Source organism: Triturus cristatus, chromosome 12 (genome assembly GCF_964204655.1).
Source record: "Triturus cristatus chromosome 12, aTriCri1.1, whole genome shotgun sequence".
Classification (NCBI taxonomy): Eukaryota; Metazoa; Chordata; class Amphibia; order Caudata; family Salamandridae; genus Triturus; species Triturus cristatus.
In genome coordinates this window covers 137,140,084-137,156,901 of record NC_140595.1, presented here as the reverse complement: position 1 = coordinate 137,156,901, position 16,818 = coordinate 137,140,084, and the positions used below count along the sequence as shown (strand labels likewise).

At 48.2% G+C, this 16,818-nt stretch overlaps 1 protein-coding gene across 1 annotated transcript in view; it reads right to left on the bottom strand.

Moving 5' to 3' along the window:
- Nucleotides 1–10,941, bottom strand: part of MEX3A (mex-3 RNA binding family member A) — a 78,586-nt gene extending 67,645 nt beyond the window's left edge. The window contains exon 1 of the mRNA XM_085638859.1: nucleotides 10,248–10,941. Within this exon, the coding sequence (XP_085494985.1) occupies nucleotides 10,248–10,650 (403 nt within the window). The 5' untranslated portion in view covers nucleotides 10,651–10,941. The remainder of the gene's footprint in view (nucleotides 1–10,247) is intronic.
- Nucleotides 10,942–16,818: the final 5,877 nt, after the last annotated feature.

The following is a 16,818-nucleotide window of genomic DNA, read 5'->3' as shown; positions in this document are numbered from 1 at the left end:
CAATGGACGTCCCCATCCAACCTACCTGGAGACAACCGCACAGATCTGCTCACCAGTGTTCAATTGGTCACTGCAACATTTTAGAAGTCTGTATTAAGTGCCGAGTCCAGCCCTTGTGCATACATTTTTTGGGACTAACATGAAAAAATACACAAAGTGTCTTTACAAATATAGTGAACGATTTGTAGACGAGGCCTACACATTCTATAGTGCTCAGTTCCAGCACACAGGCTGCAGGAGGCTTGCATTTTTGCCCTGGACCAGCAAGGACACAGGTGCAGAGATAACGGTCACTGAACCCAAACGACATCCTTATTTGAGCACAAGGAGCGTCACAGCATTGTTAAGACTCATTTGACAAGTTCGCAAGAAGAAAAACGATCCTAGATTTCAAGTATGCCTTCAAAGACTGGAAATCCATCAAACGCATTTTTGGACGAGTCGACAGCAACATCAGCAGCCACGAGCAGGCAAGAGTCCCTGCGCATTGGTGCGCGGGCATCGCAACACCGCTTTCCCGGTTTTTGATTGGACGACCACCTCTCGCGAGAGGCAGCGCCACGAGGTTCGCAACTGTAAACACGCACTCACGAGCATTTTATATTTTTTATATTTCAACAAAGAACTTCGGCAGCCTTTTGCGCAAGAAAGGCTTCTTTCTGCTTTGAAGCAGCTGTCCCATCACAGTTGTGATTTTTTTTGGCTGCAAACCAAGATGCTGGCTGGGCCAGGTCCCTCCTACTTCACCAGATGACACATCGCACATGACTGCAGGGCCATTTCCGTCGGGAAAGCCGTCTTTGTGTAGAATACTGAGTCAGTGCCGATTGGTCATGAGCAACCTGCTAGCGGGAGATTTCTGGCGGGCGAATGCAACCTTTGACCCCACTCACACAGACAAAACAATTACTGTAGTGCAATACTAACCCTTATTCTGGGCGCTTAGTGGCAGTTCAGTGCGCGGTGTGTCTGTAAGGATGTCACCGACTGGAACTGTGTTAACTAAATGATAGTCTATATGCAGGGCCACTGGAATTATGTGAGAGGATGCCCAAATTATGCGGCAGGGTTGACTAAATTAAACTGCATGAAAAGGCAAATTATGCGGATTCAGGCACATTTTATGCGTGTATTACTTAATTATTTTGTCATTTTTACACGTATTAACACTGTCTGGACAAAGATTTCACCTCATTAGTAACAGTTTACACACCAATCAGCACCTTCAAGTGGACTGCTCGACCATTGCAAAGGCCCTTCCACTGAAAGGCAGCTTGGCCTGCATAGTAACTTTTCATCCGTTTGAACTAGAAACACAATTTTGGGGGTAAAATCTCTACATTAAGCCGCAGATAACAAATTATGTTGCCAATGCAGCTAACCCAGAGTTATCTGGAAAACGCAGTGGCTGCAGAATCGCATAATTCCAGAGGCCCCGACTACTGGCCTTACAATCACCCTAGAAGGATTTTAAAATACTATTGGTGTCGTTTAGACTAGATCGATACAGTCGGGCCCAAATTACACCTTTTTGTTTCCGACACTAATTTTCGCCGCTGTGTTGGAGGGGGGCGGCTTGATTTGGGGCATATAATAGGAACAAAGCACACAGTTGGATTTGTGTCAATTTGTAAACGGTTACCTCAGATAAAAGTGGATGGCAAGCGCATAAAATCTGCAAACAAGTGAAATTTACCCTCCACTCTGGACTAGCCGCTAGTGCCAACATGGATGCAAATACCATTTGCACGTGCTGTACCACTACAGCAAGGGATGAAATGACGATGTATGAAAACTTAAAAATACAGAGCTTATATTGCAAATGCTGAATAGGACTCGGACCAAGAAATTAAGAAATAAACAAGCATTGGCAAAGGAAAAATGGTTGGATAGGTCTGGGTTTGCAAGAAGCATAAACATACTAATGTCAGTAAGAGCATATGGCTAGAACTGTCAAGAAGTGGCATATGATGTTCAACGCAATTGCTCAGGGGAGGATGAAGGCTACAATTAAATGCCAATAGTATGAAGTGAGAGACAAATGCTCCAATGGGCTCAGCCAAGAAGTGAATGACAACGTCTCAAGCCAACAGCTGAAACAGGCTGTTCGAAGAAAGGCAATTATTGAGGGGGGTGGGGGACCAAAAAGGCTCTGTTCACGTATATTGTAAGCAATAGGTCTTTTTGAAAGCTAGACTATCAAAACACAGGCACAAAAAAGCGTATAATGCAGACTTTAAACAAACAGATTATACATACATAATATGAAATATAAAATAGCCCCTCTATCACAAAACAACAAGCTTCAGAAGGAATACATAGGAAAAGAGTCTACACCTCCTTGATAGCCCCCATCCCACTGACAACAGACTCTAAAGCAGTCAGTGATGTCTTTGTCTAATACACAGCAACTGCCAATGACCTGCGTACTGAACTTCGAAGAAACATATGCCCACGAGATCAAACACCATCAACTAGAGCATCTCTTGTTGCCTCCCTGAACATACGGAGAAGCTGCCATAACAGGACCTTTAACCTCCATGTGCCATCAGCCACTGAAGCCCCCAAAATGAACTAACTACAACAGGCCCCACCCACCTAAACCCTGCCCCAAACATCAGCTGGGCAGACCACAGAGCACAAGAAGATGCCAAAAGGAGGCCATTGACCTATATAGCAGAGACAGCTCTCCCATGGACAAAGCAGACTCCACAACAGGAGGCAGATCAAGTTCAAGACAGTTTGTTTCGCAAATGTAGCCGTCAGAGCCCATCTACTGTTTTATGAGAACATCCAAAGGCACATTCCTAGCAGCTAGCTCTACTCACCAGAGAATCATACTTCTTGGGAAAGAGAAACAGAAGATTTCCCAGAACAAGCACCAAACCTCTGGCCCCATCTCCCGCCCAGCCATTGTTGGCGCAGCCCATGGTCCTTCAAGAAGGCCTCTCCCCATTCCACAGCACCCAAAGCTTGGGGCCACCAAGCCGGCTCGAGATCGGACACTCGTACTGCCACATCACTGTTCTGTAAGCGTGGGCTCATACGTACAGACACTGCAAGGCAATATGGTGCACAAACGTTGAGTCAACAACAGAAGTTACTCAGCTCACAATAAGCGCACAATGTAAGCTTAATTAACAGAAATCTGGAGGTGTCTGAACTGTGTGGCGCTTTTAAAGATGCAAGCCTGCCTTGATGGTCACACTCACTCGTTAGTATCAAGACATGGATACACGTTGCCAAAGCAGTTCTTCGAATAGAAGTGGACGTCTACGATGGTGAACCATGTGCCCTTGCACTCCGATTGCATCCCAGGGAGGAATATATAGATATGTGAAGAGTTCTGATGGCGATACCATTGCTCTGCTGCACAGTATACAACAATTTTAATTCCCTTTCAGTCCTTAGACAATAGTAATGCAGACGTCTAAAGCCGTGACCTACTGTCCACAGCGCACACACCCTTCTACAACTCTTATTTCTCATGTGCTTGTGTGCCTGTTGTAATTGTTGCTACACAGGCTCTTATATGTAAATATTTCTTATGTGGTATAAGCGTTCTTAGCACCACCTACTTCCACCCATCTGCAGCCTGCCTCACACCTGGTCCCCTTGATCTAGTCGCATCTTAATGTTGGGATCCAGACGTGTCAGTCAAATGTCTTCCAGGTTTGACCAAGAGCACGGTCTTGTCAATCAAATCCAGGGGCCTATCCAGAAGTATCAAGTAGGGCCAATCGCCCTGATCCCATGGAGCCAGTCTCTTTAACCAAGAGCCAAACTCGCGTATCTATTCCAAGCCAGGTTCACCCATACAGCTTGGGCCAGATAAAGCAGGCAGACCAGTCTCGCCGGTTTACCCACCAGGAGCCCCAGGTACCTCAAAGGGGGAGGTAGAAAGGGTTGAAAATTGTCAAAGCCACTGGCAATTGCTAAAGGTAGCATTCACAAATCCATCATTTTTCACCCAGTGTGCCACTCTGAACGAGACTCGCCGTATGCAAATCCGCACGGATTCTGCATCGCATGGGAAATGTCTCTTCCTAACTGCCACGTCAGGCCCCTTCCAGAAGGGGGCACAAGCACGCCCAAATCTGAATCTGCCTTGATAGCCATTATTAGTTGGCACAGTGAAAAAGTAGCCCGCGACGGATCATATCCTTGGCCTCTCAACACACCAGTGGCCTCATTTTTCTCATCAACCAGAGGGAGCAAGACGGCCACAGCCTCAATGGTTTATCCCATATGACAACCCAATGAACCCCAAACTTGGAAGTTACTGCACCCTTCCTTAGGTTTGCAGATCACTCCCAAGAGAAGGACCACATGGCAACTGAAGCAAGTGTCGACGAGAAGCTGAGTGTCACCCCCTAAACTACGAAACCAAATTCACACATCATTCAGCGGGGGCCTCCAACCTTTCCTGTCATAAGAGCTACTTTTGTCCAGTGAACATCACCACGAGCTACTGTTATTACTACTGTAATAACAAGCATATTAGACCAGAGTCCATTAGCGACCAGCCCATGCAAGATAACCAGCAGCGTTCACCTCAGTGCTTCGAGTTGCCACCAGTAATGCAACAACAAAAGTTTTAGCAATTTGTAATGCCTCAACATGTGTAATACATAAGTTATAACTATAATTCCCTAGGTACCAAGGTAATAATTTGAGTTATAAGTCCCCCCAGTGCTGAATGATTTTACTCAAATATCTCCTCTAAATAGATTTTACAAAGGCAGCCACATTTTTTCCAAACATCAGCTTATGAGTTCTAAAAATGCAACATTTTCATCTTGAATACACGTCTTAATTTAGTAGCCCAGGCAGTATGCAGGAGAGCTACTTGAAGGTAACTGGAGAGCTACCAGTCGCACGAGTCGCTTGTTGGACAAGCCTAGTTTAGAGGGGTAACGCATAGCATTAGAGTCCATCTAGGCACCAGGAGCCGCGCTCACCCTAGACACAGACACACACACACACGAGAACAATTGCCTTTATGCCAGGGAGCTGTCCTCAAGCACCACCCATAGAAGCCACTCTCTCCACCCTGGCACTCAAAGCCACTCCCACGCAAACCACACGTAACCAGGTCTCACAGGAGTTTCGCTCTAGGGTGGTGTGTCTGCACAGCACCGTGAGAATTTTGACAATTAATAGATTCCAAAACTGGGAATAAACACCATGTAATTTAACTGATGGCGAAATTCTGACCAAAGCATTAGCCGTCTTTACTCACAAAGTGTGTATTTTTACGTTGTCATTTGTGCTAGTCTGGCAGATATAGTCCTGAACAGTTACAATCACACAATGGAAAGGTACGCATTTTATGGCCACTGGAAGAAAGGAAAGCGGAAATGACGAGGAAAGCGGAAATGACGACACGGCAACCCAGGCTGTAACTTGAAGGATGAACATTTATCTGAAGAATGTGCAGAAATCCCAACAGTTTTTAACCTGCTCGAAGGCCTTTCTTTTCGGTGCCCCAATACTGCCCTTCCACTGAGAAAGGGGTGCAGTTGGACGATTCATTTGTTGACGAAACGTGAGCGCACCGAGCTCGTGGCCCAAACACCTTACCAGCAAACAAGTCTCGGAAGGAAGCGGACTGCACACAAAGGGGCGTGGCACGGAGACAAAAACCACGCACAAACGACTCCTAAAATCCAAAAAACGTAGGATGTGGTTTGCGGAGGGTTCAACGGCCCACGAGACCAAAACAGATGCTGCCATGGTCTGCACTTGATCCCCCCCCCCCCCCACACATATATATAACCCCCACCGTGACACATTAATCATGGAATATAACACGACACATTAAAAATAAATAAAAAAGCGAGCTGGTAGTTACGTGGGATGGTTTCAGAGAGGTTAGAAACACACTAGCTTGCTTCTGCACAGACCTTTTGAGAATGTGTACAGCGCTGCATTCCTCCGTGTCGTCATTCACGCGCTTCGAAGCCAGGCCTGCCTCGGCAGGTTCGACGCCTGCACATTTTCCCTACCCCCGGGCGGTGGATCCTAGCTGGAGCAGGCCAGACAGCTGTGAACAAGTCACCAGTGAGTAAGAAGGGCTTCTGCGTGTCAACTGTCAGGGCTGGGGGAGGCTGACAAGCCCCATCAATGTACTTTCAAAGGGCGCCAGTGGACTTACCCCAAACTCAAGAGAAATATGATCAACGTGTGTAATCAAGAAGAGGTTAATGGTGATAAAGGAAACATCACACCGGGAAAAATAGTCCACGTTTGACCTGCTGCTCCCAATCGCACTACCATCTCCTCTGCCTCGGTGTTATTTTTTTTTGCATTGTGTTTCCTGGAATGCGTGCAAAGAGGAGACGTAAGACTGATGTTTACATTTTCTTTTGTGAAAGAAGTATCGCATTACATTTTGTGTAGCCTTTCTACCCACCCGGTGAAAGCGACTCACAACCCCGGTCTGTATTCCCGCCAAGACGCATGCAGTGGAAATCCGGGGCCGTCATGCCTGACAAAGACTGCGACACTCCCACCCCCGGCCCAGGTGAGCCGTTTGCTCGCCCGTCTGAGGGGACCGCGCCTTTGGGGGCTCCCCCCGATTACTAACATTTTTAGGCGCTTAACCAAAACACCGGTATGAGAGCGCGGGGGCTGCAGGTAGGGGCCGCCGGCTTGCCTGCCCCGGCGTTGCCTTTTGTACTGTACACAGTGCGTGCGCCGCGCGCCAGCACGTGTTCGGCGAGTGAGCGGCAGACAAAGAAACACAAGGCACGGCGGACAGGCTTTTGTTCCCAAAAACCGCTCCGTGGCTCTGGAATTACCAAATACACCCCAAAGCAGAGCGAGGGCGCGCGGGGCGGGCCACGCCCTTGTCCTCAGGGGCCACATGTTTATTTTTAATGGCACAGTTTTATGTTTTACGAGCACAACTGTGATGTCTACCATCCCACAGAGGGAAATCGGTTGCCCTCGGGTTTCCAGAGGGTGCTTGCTCTGGAGAGAAGGGGCAGGAAGAACCGGGGTTCTCCAGATATTGAGGTGTCAGATTTTTAGCGAAATCACGTAAAGGGTTATAGTCCGCAAGGGCAGAGGTCATGTGAATTCGGCACAATAAGATGCAATAAATACACTTCCAGCTGAGAAAAGGCCACCAGGCATACTATCATTCTGTGCACTGCCTTATGAATCATTGTGTGACGCAGAGTATCACAACACACGGTACAGCTCTACAAACCACGTGACTCGATCTGCACAACACTAACAATAAGTGCACACGTGTTCGGTTGACCTGCCAAAATGGTTGTAAGTAGTGACCTTCGAGCAAGCATAGTGTCTTATTAGGAACTTGGAAAACTCGACCCCAGCACTATAGCGCTAGACGCACGTGCCATCGCTACCTCACCCCAGTTAAGTGCACAAAGGTCACACTTGTCCAACAATAACATTTGCTCTGCAGCCAATCCCACTGCTTCCCGGGCCAACGTGGCCGTAAAGAGTTACGTCAGCCGTGACTGGCGCGAGCCCATTCACCAGCCGGCATGTGGGGCGCACCGACGCCGTGCCACAACAAAGGCTGCCAGACAGGCGGGCGTGTTCAGGCCGGCCTGCGCCGTCATCAGCACCAAAACCCCTCCCAGCAGGGCTGGGTACCAGGCTGAGGGCCGCAGCTTCACCCCCTTTGTTCAACCACGCTTCCAGGCACGCCGAAAGTGTAAAACCGATTACGAGGCAATTGCGTATGGGTAACGGAGAACAAAAGGCAGCGCCTCGAGGCGCTGTACCAGGAGCTTAGTGGGAGATCTCACAGTGGTTTAATCTTTGACAGCCCGGATGTTTACAAGATACGACCCAATGACTAGTCAAATGTGAAAACAATAACCACGGTTTATCATCCTCCCTGCCAAGTTATGCCATGCCGCGTGACCCTGGGCGCATCAAAAGGCGCACCTATGCCAAAGTTCTTTATCAGCCAGAAAATGGCAACATTTATAAACTGCTATTGAAGGCAGTGTGGAGGTGGGTATCTCGACTCACTCGTGCACAGGCTCAGCTCAGGCAACACTCGTGCGCTCTTCCAGTGCACGTCACAGACACCCAGATGTGACCCAGCACATTTTACACTTTTCCCAGCACGCGACTGAACCTCCAGCGGTCACACCTCTATTAACAAGCCACAATAGAGCGCACAGACTTCTCCCTCACGGCACTCGCTAAGACAGTGTGCAAAAGTGCTATATTAAGACAAGTTTCTTAATAAACAAGAGGCAGTGGGACACCCCCCTACACACAGAAAGGACTAACAACCCTGCACATTATTCAGTCTAATTCAACCCACCTCCAGGCTGCAAAGGCCATGGAATGTGCTGGCTCAAGTGCTCCGCAAAGCGCCACAGAGGCTGCTTCTGTGCGCTACAGATGTTCTGGCAAGGCTTGGAAGTCCAACGGGCGAGCAATTGGTGATAAATGGCACGGCTCTCTCCCACCAGCAGCTTCAGAGCGATCCTGTTTTTCCTTCTTTTTGTTAAGCGACCCCCCCTTTAGTCTGCTGTGTCAGGCACAGGATCTCACTGCTAATGCAATCTGCGACCTCTGACCCCCCAGTGACGGGGTCATCATTTAGTCTTTAAACTGCAGCCTCTGCCATCTGACACAGCTAGGAGTCAAGTTTCCCTTTCCCAGCAGACACCGAGATTACATTTTCCCTCCAGCTGCAGGAGTTCACATCAGGATAGAAAGCTCAGTATTTAAAAATCATTGTCAGACAACCTATCTTGTTGAATGTTATTTACACGGGTGTGAATTAGTTATGTTGTCCTGCAAAGGGGGGGGGTCCCTTGTTTTCTACCAATATTATGTTAGTTGTTTAAAAAATAATAATACATATGTACATACACACACACACGAATGTAACATCCCTGTCAATATGTCCCTCCAAAAGTGACATTTTCCTGCCCGAATAGGTGGCGTCCCTGCAACTGGTGGGCGTGGCACTTTCACCATGTCCAGTCACTACTCCACTCCTATCTGTTCTACTTCTCACAGAAAAGGGCGCTATGGGCATCATATACGCGCACACAATAAACAGAACAAAAGCGCGGCGGTGGAGCCCGGGGCGGCCACTGGTCAGCAGTGGAAACCCCAGACTTGTCAGAAGGAACAGGGAGACAGGATTCCTGCCCCTCCCCGTCTGCAGGGGGGGGGGGGGGACCTCCAGTTCTGGCAGTCACATGGTTACCCTGAGCAGTTCAACTTTCATTAATCTGTTATTTGAACCCTTTCACGTCCTGCCCCGAGAACCCCCTCCCCCGCCTTCTTCACCGATGCAGGCAAGAAGAAAGAGGAAAAAACACACCAACAAAAGAAAGAAAGGCTTTCTGGCCATGTACAAAGGTAGCGCCCCCCAAAATTAACAAAATTCGGCTTTTCTATCCATTATCGAGAAACACAGGCACAGAATTCCACAATCCACAACCCCTGTCAATACACAGGCAGACAAAAGAAAATCTGGTCCGCGTGCAGCGTTCACTGCTTCCATGCAGCACAGCCCACCGCCGCTCCGCCTTTGTCCCGCTAGCAACTTTTATGTGGTCACTTTTAAAAGCATCCTCTCTTGTTTTAGGCAATCTCCTTGGCATTGGGGGTTTTACAGCCCCCTTCGCGACCCTCTCATTAAGGTCTCTGCCCTATTCCAGAAAAGCAAAATCGACAAACTGTTCTCATCTTCGCAGACACACAAAAAACACACAAAGAATTCTCGACAAAACCTACATGCAGAGGTAAACAAAGAAAACCAGTGCACGCTAAATTAGGGAAGCCGAACAAAGACAAAACCAACGGCCTGTCCTGCGTAAAGGAGAAGTGATGCTTGTGTTGTGAATTTCATCACTGCCAGGCTTGCCAAACCCTGATGGCATGTCACACAAAAGGTGTTTAGTGGCAGCATGTGTGTGTGGTGCCTTTTTTCAGGATTTGGGTCAATCACCAGTGGGTGTGAGTTGGGAACTACCTCTGTCTGCTCCTTACTCCAATTCTACAAGCCAGAAAAGTGATGCTTTCACAACTGATGGAAGCAGGCACACACATGCTCACAGGCATTCGTCTGCAGTGCAAGTAACTTACAGGGCAGGGAGAGGGCTCATTGTGTACACAGACCCTTCTAAAAGTGGTTGCAAGAAGTGTGGGGGGTGTCCTCGTGCAGGTGACTTTCCCTTCCCCCACAATGGACGCAGTGACAGTGTGGCGGGCAGACAATGGGCACCGCTTACCTTGTCTGCCCACAATCTCGGCCACGTGCTCGGAGCTGGGCACCGGGACGCACTCGGTGGTGTTGGAGCTCTTCAGCCGCAGCTCTGCCTCCTTGTACAGGGCGCACAACTTGTTCTCGCCCTTGGGGGGCTGCTGGTGGTTGTGGCTCAGGCCGGTGTTGTTGTTGTTGTTGCTGTCCTCCTGCTGTTGCTGCTGCTGCTCCTGCACCACCACCACGCCGGCGGCCGGGGGCTCCCCCAGACCCAGCAGGCAGAGCTGGTCCAGCGCGAGCTGCAGCGCGCGCTCGTCCTCCAGCAGCGCCCCCCTCTGCTCCTTGCCACCGCCCCCGAAGGTTGAGCTCCCCAGCTCGGCTGCAAAGCCCCCGTTCCTCTCCATGATCCCTGGCACTACCAGGCTAGGCATGGCTGGAAAGCACAAAGACTTGGGAACAAAGAAGAGAGAGGGGGGAAAAAGGAACAGGCAGAGGGAAAAAAAAGAGGAGAGACCCTCCTCCCACCTCCCTCTGCTGGCCAGCCCCTCCGCTGCCTTCCTTGCAACTGTAACCTGACCCAACCCTTGCAGGCAGCACTCTAACACTGACGGGGAGACTCTGCCGTCCGCCCGCTAACCTGCTGCCCAGACCACGCCTGGCTGCTGGGGGCCAGGCCAGCTCCACAGCATGCTACGGGCAAACTCTTTTGTTTCAAATTCCCTGCATGGAAGAGACAAGGGCTGAGCTTTTTTTTTTTCATCGCTTCCTCCCGGGGGCTGCCGGGAGTTGTAGTTCTTCGAAGCTTCATGGCGGGGAGGTACTCTGAAGAGGGGAGGAGGAGCATCCAAACCCTGCCCCGGCAAATCCAAGGGGACTTTCTGGGTTTTGAATGGACTCCTCCCTGCCCTGTTGGAATGGGGAGGAGGTAGAAATAGAAGGGGGACTTACAATGGGAAGCCGCATCGGACTTTAGTGATGCGGAGCAGCAAACTTGAAAAGATGCTGCACAGTTTCAACAAAAGATAGTAAAGGCGCGCTCCGGAGATATAAAGATTTCTCAAGTGTGCATACATAAGCTAGTCCCTATGTTTCTATGTATACTGCTACCCTCTGTTTAGGTTTAATTTTGCAGTAGATGGGTTTTCACTTTATTTGACCATCCTTTTAATTTGGGTGGATGGCATCTGGCCAACTTCTGCTTTACTCCTCTCAGTGTTAGATAAGTACATCACACTAATGAATACCAATTAGGGCGAAATCGTCTGTGATTGTTCAGCATATTTGAATAAACCTTTTTAATCCCACTCTGACCATCATGGACACTGTGATGCCCCATCACCTAAAGATGAGATACACACGATGACGCCAGGCTGATGTGGCCACATGACAGAGGCTTCGGCCCAACTTGACCAAGAAGTTATGGTAGAATGCAATCAACCTTATCAATGGACAGTCGGTTAGTCCAATTCAAGTGCCTATCAAAAGGGCATAATAAAGTGCTATTGCACAAGCAAATAATCCGGCTTGCAATTTCGACAAGTCTAGGGTGAGCGCCCCTCCGTAAATCTCATGGACTGCCTGATATTTGCATATCCAGGCCTGTGTCCGTGTTCATCCCTTTTACAGATGCCTTTTGTCCATAATTCGCCGAATTGCTGTGTACAGTGGCAGGCCTAAAAACAGTAGTGGCATAGCAAGGGGGCGGGCCGCCCCAGGTGGCATGAGTTTTGGGGCGAGACCCTCCCCCCCCCCCCCCCCGGTCTTACTTGAGTTTGTGGGTGCGGCAAACGCACGTGAGCAAGCTTACCCCCCTGCTTTTTAGCATGGCCACTGGGCAGAACGGCAGAGACCGCCACAGGCGGTCATGTGCCTAGGTACGCCACTATCAAACAGTCAGACTTTTCAACAGTAATGCATTTCTGCTTGTAGGAAATGACTATCTTTTTCACAGTCTACCCCATATTTTTGCTCTGGTTGTTTTTGCTGGCTGTTGGACTATGCACACCTTACCCATGATAACTGGTAATAAAGTGCTTGTGCGACACCTTTAAACATGGATGAATTAGCATAGCCCTATTTGGCATATTTAATTTACCTACGAGTCCCTATTATATGGTAAAAGGTGTACCCAGGTCCTGTAATTTCAGTTTCACCAGTGGACCTATAGTGCCATTCACTACAGTGGCAGTGCAAACATGGCTTCAGGCCTACCATTGTAAAGCAGTATAAAAACTGTAATTGGACCTGTAAAAAAAACTCCCTTTAACAGGTAAAAACATCCATTTTAAATATTAATAAAACACTCACCGCTATGTAGGCCTTATAGCCCATGAGGCAGGGAGCATGGTATTAAAGAAGGGCATATTGAACATTCTTGTTAAAATGTCCTTACAATAACTAGCACCCCAAAGCTACTTTCACTGAAGGAAGGCTGGCTGGCCCATAGGTGAACACAGGGAAGAAATATTAATTCTGCTATCTCAGGCTAGGAACCACCTAGAAGTATGATTCAACAACTCTTTTTAGTATTGATCAAAACCCAATTTAATGGTGAAGTTGGATTTTTTTTAATAACCATTAAGCAAAAGTAACTTTTAGAAAGGTACCCTTTCCTTGCCTAAAATCTCTGGAGGCTAATTGGCTTCATCTTCCAGCTCTGAGTGCTCAAGCCCTCAAGAGGTGTGAAAACCACTCCCAGAGCAGAGGCCAATGCCTGGGTGTGGAGAGGTGTTCTTATTCCTCTAGCAGGATGACAATTTTGGCTGTGCCCAAGAACTTAATTTACTTGATATGGACATGAAGATGTCAGATGGCACTTGGACAGGCCACTTCTTTTGTTCCCCCAGTCAAGCCGGCACCAGGCCAAGTGGCATAGAAGTGGCCCATCAAACTGACTTGGAGTGACCACAGAGATGGCTGCTCTTACCCCAGCCACATCCTTGCATGGGAACACAGGCTCTGCACAAGGGGAGAAGGGTATCACCATCTAGGATTTAGGCAGAGAGGGCCACTGTGGGGTTGTTGGCACTAGGGTAATCAGGAATGGCTGTACAAGTGGGTAGGGATACCAAATGGAATGTTTTCCTATTTGGTTGGGGAGGGCTCAGTATTCCCCCCCACCCACAAGCTAGTGCCAGGAATAAAGGTGGCATCCTCTGGCTTCCTTTTCAGAACAATTTCTGGACCCAAGGAAGTACAGAAGAAGGCTGGACCTGGTGTCTTTTACATGAGAGGAGGCCCGAAGGACTGGACCGCTTTCCTCTGGAACAAAGGACAGATAAGTGAACTCCAAGGGTAATAAGGCTGACCTCCTGTTGAAGCTACAGAGATACAAGCTACAAGAGTCCTTTTCTGCAACTGCCCAGCTGACCAGTTCCAACTGGACCTGCCCATGATTCTGCTGTTCGCCACTGCTGGAGTGAGTCCTGACCTGCAAGTCTTGTGCCTGAGGTCCTGGAACATTTGGCTGTGTCTAGTTGGACTTCTACCACCCCTGAAAACCTGGGTGTAAGAAATTGGGTTATTGATTGATCCAGGCTTAACTTAGAGGCGCTGTGTAAAGAATTTATGCAGGGCACAAACGGTAATACAGTGAAAACACAACACAAGAAAAAGTTCAAAGGCAATTTAGAAAAATAGAGTACATTTTAATAAATAAGACGGGACATTCGACCAGGCTTCTCCAGCTGAAAAAGTTGCCTTTTCGAGGTCATGTTCGAAGAGTCCAGAACTTCAGGATTTCTCATTTTATTGTAGAGGAGTGCAGCCTGATGCCAGCCAAGGGTCTAGGACATAAGAAGGCACCTCTTAGGGATCAGGGACCCACTTTAGCAGAGGCCAGCAGGGCTCAGGCAGGCCCAGTTGCAGCAAGTCAGCTGGGCAGTAGCAGGGAGGCACCTGAAGCTTGTTTTGCACCTGTAGCTCAGAACAGGAGTCAGTCAACTGACCCACGGAGTTATTCAGGTAGCCGGCTAGGAAGGCAGCATGTCTAATCTTCCTTTGCAAAGAGCAGGGTAGGCCTCAAACAGCATGGCAGTCCTCTGGAGACCATAAGAGGCCTCAGTCCGCAGGGCAGTCCTCCGGGGAACAAGGCAGTCCTTCTTCTGTAATGTCAGCCGATCCAGGAATGTACCGAGGAGTGGCTCAGAAGGTCCAATATTTTGACCTGGTGACATCCTTTCAAGTGGAAAGTTTTCCAGGATACCCCAAATTCTTGTTCTAGAAAGTTCTTCCCTTCACAAAAGATTAGTGTTAGGTTTCTTTGTGTGTGTTGCAGGCAAGCCCTTTCAAATTAAAGTGGGTCAGGGAACAACGCTGCCCCAAGCATCCTAGCTGGATGGCCCATCCTGCTAACATCTAGTCTCCTATTGTTCACTGCCTGGGTCTAGCACACATTCTTAATGGGTGAGCCCTTAATGGGCCCAAGCAGCTCCAAACTCCTAAAAGGCAGTAGAAGCTTTTGGGCAGGAAAATGCCTACTTTCTAAAACTGGCATTTTCATAATTGTTACTGTAGGAAGCCAGCTCTTTATATGATATATAAATAGTATGATAAACCGTGTGAAGAGTCCAGGGATTCCCTTACTACTGGACAGGGCTTGCTATTAAGTGCTCTGTTACGAGGTAGTGTGGTCGAGCAGCCTTAGGCTTAATACAGAAGAATGCAAGACATTTGTAAAATACCACACAATGATTAAAAATCATTTAGGTTAGTAGGTGTACAAATATAAATTCTTTCCACTTTAAAAAGCGGACACACAGTGCAATTTCTAAGTTCTGCAATGTTATCCTATGGAAGGATGAACAAGTTCTGCAAACACAACTTACAGGACCAATCTCCAGGAGTTAATGTGAGTGGTGGGCAAGGCAGCACCAGCAGTACACCACCAGCGGCAAGACGGTGGCCGGTGGCAGGGTGGAAATCAGCGTTGGGATCGCAAAGCATTTCAATGGAGACTGGTCTCTGTAAAAAAAAAAACATGGCTGCTGGCTCTGGCTAGGAAGCCAGTCAGACTGAACCAGCAAATGGACTCAGGCCTTGCGATGCTGGGGGACGGGGGGGCACTTTTGGTCCTCTTCTCTAAGGTCAAGGGGCGACAGATGCAGTGGTGTCCTTAGTGGTCGAGTTTTTCCATACCGGAGCAGACATGGTAGAGGGAGCCTGCATGCAGAGGCTGCAGACTATGTTGGGGAGTCCAGAAGGGGTGAAACCACAATGGACTCTAGCTCTGGAGGGCTGGGGGACCTTGTTGACACCGGTGGCCCACTTCAACTCGGGCTGCAGGCAATGGGGGCAGTGGTTGCGTCAGGTGCCAGATTTTGGCGGTTATGGAGGTCTCAGAGTCTTTCTTTTGGAGTTTGCAGGTCCGCTGTTCACAGGTGTTCTTGAGTCTTTTTCGAAGGCTGACAGTCCTCTCAGGTTTCTGGAGTCAAGAGCTGCAGAATGAGTCGACTTTGGTGCAGTTTTCAACAAGGGTGCCAGACAGGCTGGTGGGGCTGAGGCCAAGTCAGGTGCTCTCTTTAGTCTGCTTCTGCGGCTCCTCGGTGTCATCTCTCTTCTTAGGTTGTAAGGATATGCTTCTCTGGTACCAGGGACTCTCATAAATACTGAATTTAGGGGAACATAGGGTAGTAGCCAATGGGCTACTGACCATTGGGGTTACTAATATATTTGCGTGCCTGCATCAGAATGAATGCACAAACCAGAGGAATGCCACAGATGCCGTTTACTTAATTTTCTTTACTTAGGATCCAAGATGAAGGACCCCAACTAGGATCAGTAAATAAAAAACTATTTTTATGCCTAAAACTGCAAATAAAAAAAAATGCATTGCTGCAATTTGAGGATAACAGAGCAGCGAATGAAGAAGTGGGTGTGGCAGAAGCCTCACACGAGGGAGAAAGCAACAGAGAGAGAGGAGGGGGAGAAGCACACATGGAGTGAGGAACATAGCGCATGTCAGCAGGGGAGAAAAGGGCAGAGAAGTATATAAGACAAGAGGCACCCAAAATTGACAACATCACAAGGGTAAGGTGGGAGAAGTACACAAGGGCAATAACAACACAGAGCATGAGGTGGAGGGTGGGTGAGAAATACACAAGAAAAAGTCAGGGGCCCTGGGGTGGGCATTTGGGAGGAGCACATGAGGTGAGAAGAAGATTTGGAAAAGACATGCACTCCCATGAAGTGCGTAACCAAAAAGAAAAAATCCCTAAAAAGTGATCAATGGAAGGATCTAAGCCAGCAAATGAGAGATTGTTAGAATGCATGCAGCATGGTATGTGGCTTATAAGTGAGACACAGTTTGTGCTCTTTACATTATTTAATTGATGATTTATGGTTTGTGTTTTGTTTGTTTAGAAAGTGTAAACTGGCCTAGACTGTCACAAAGGCATCATTATTATCATTAATCAAATGTCCATATTAATTTGCTCCATATTCTTTTCATGATAACATATTAAGCAATTTGTAGCTTCTTTTCTTCAAACAGTAAAGATATGTGCACACCGAGACTTTTTCACGGACGCAAAAAATACAGACTATAGGAAAATGCCTTTTTTTCACAATATATTTTATTGTTGACAGACACAAGAGCCCTA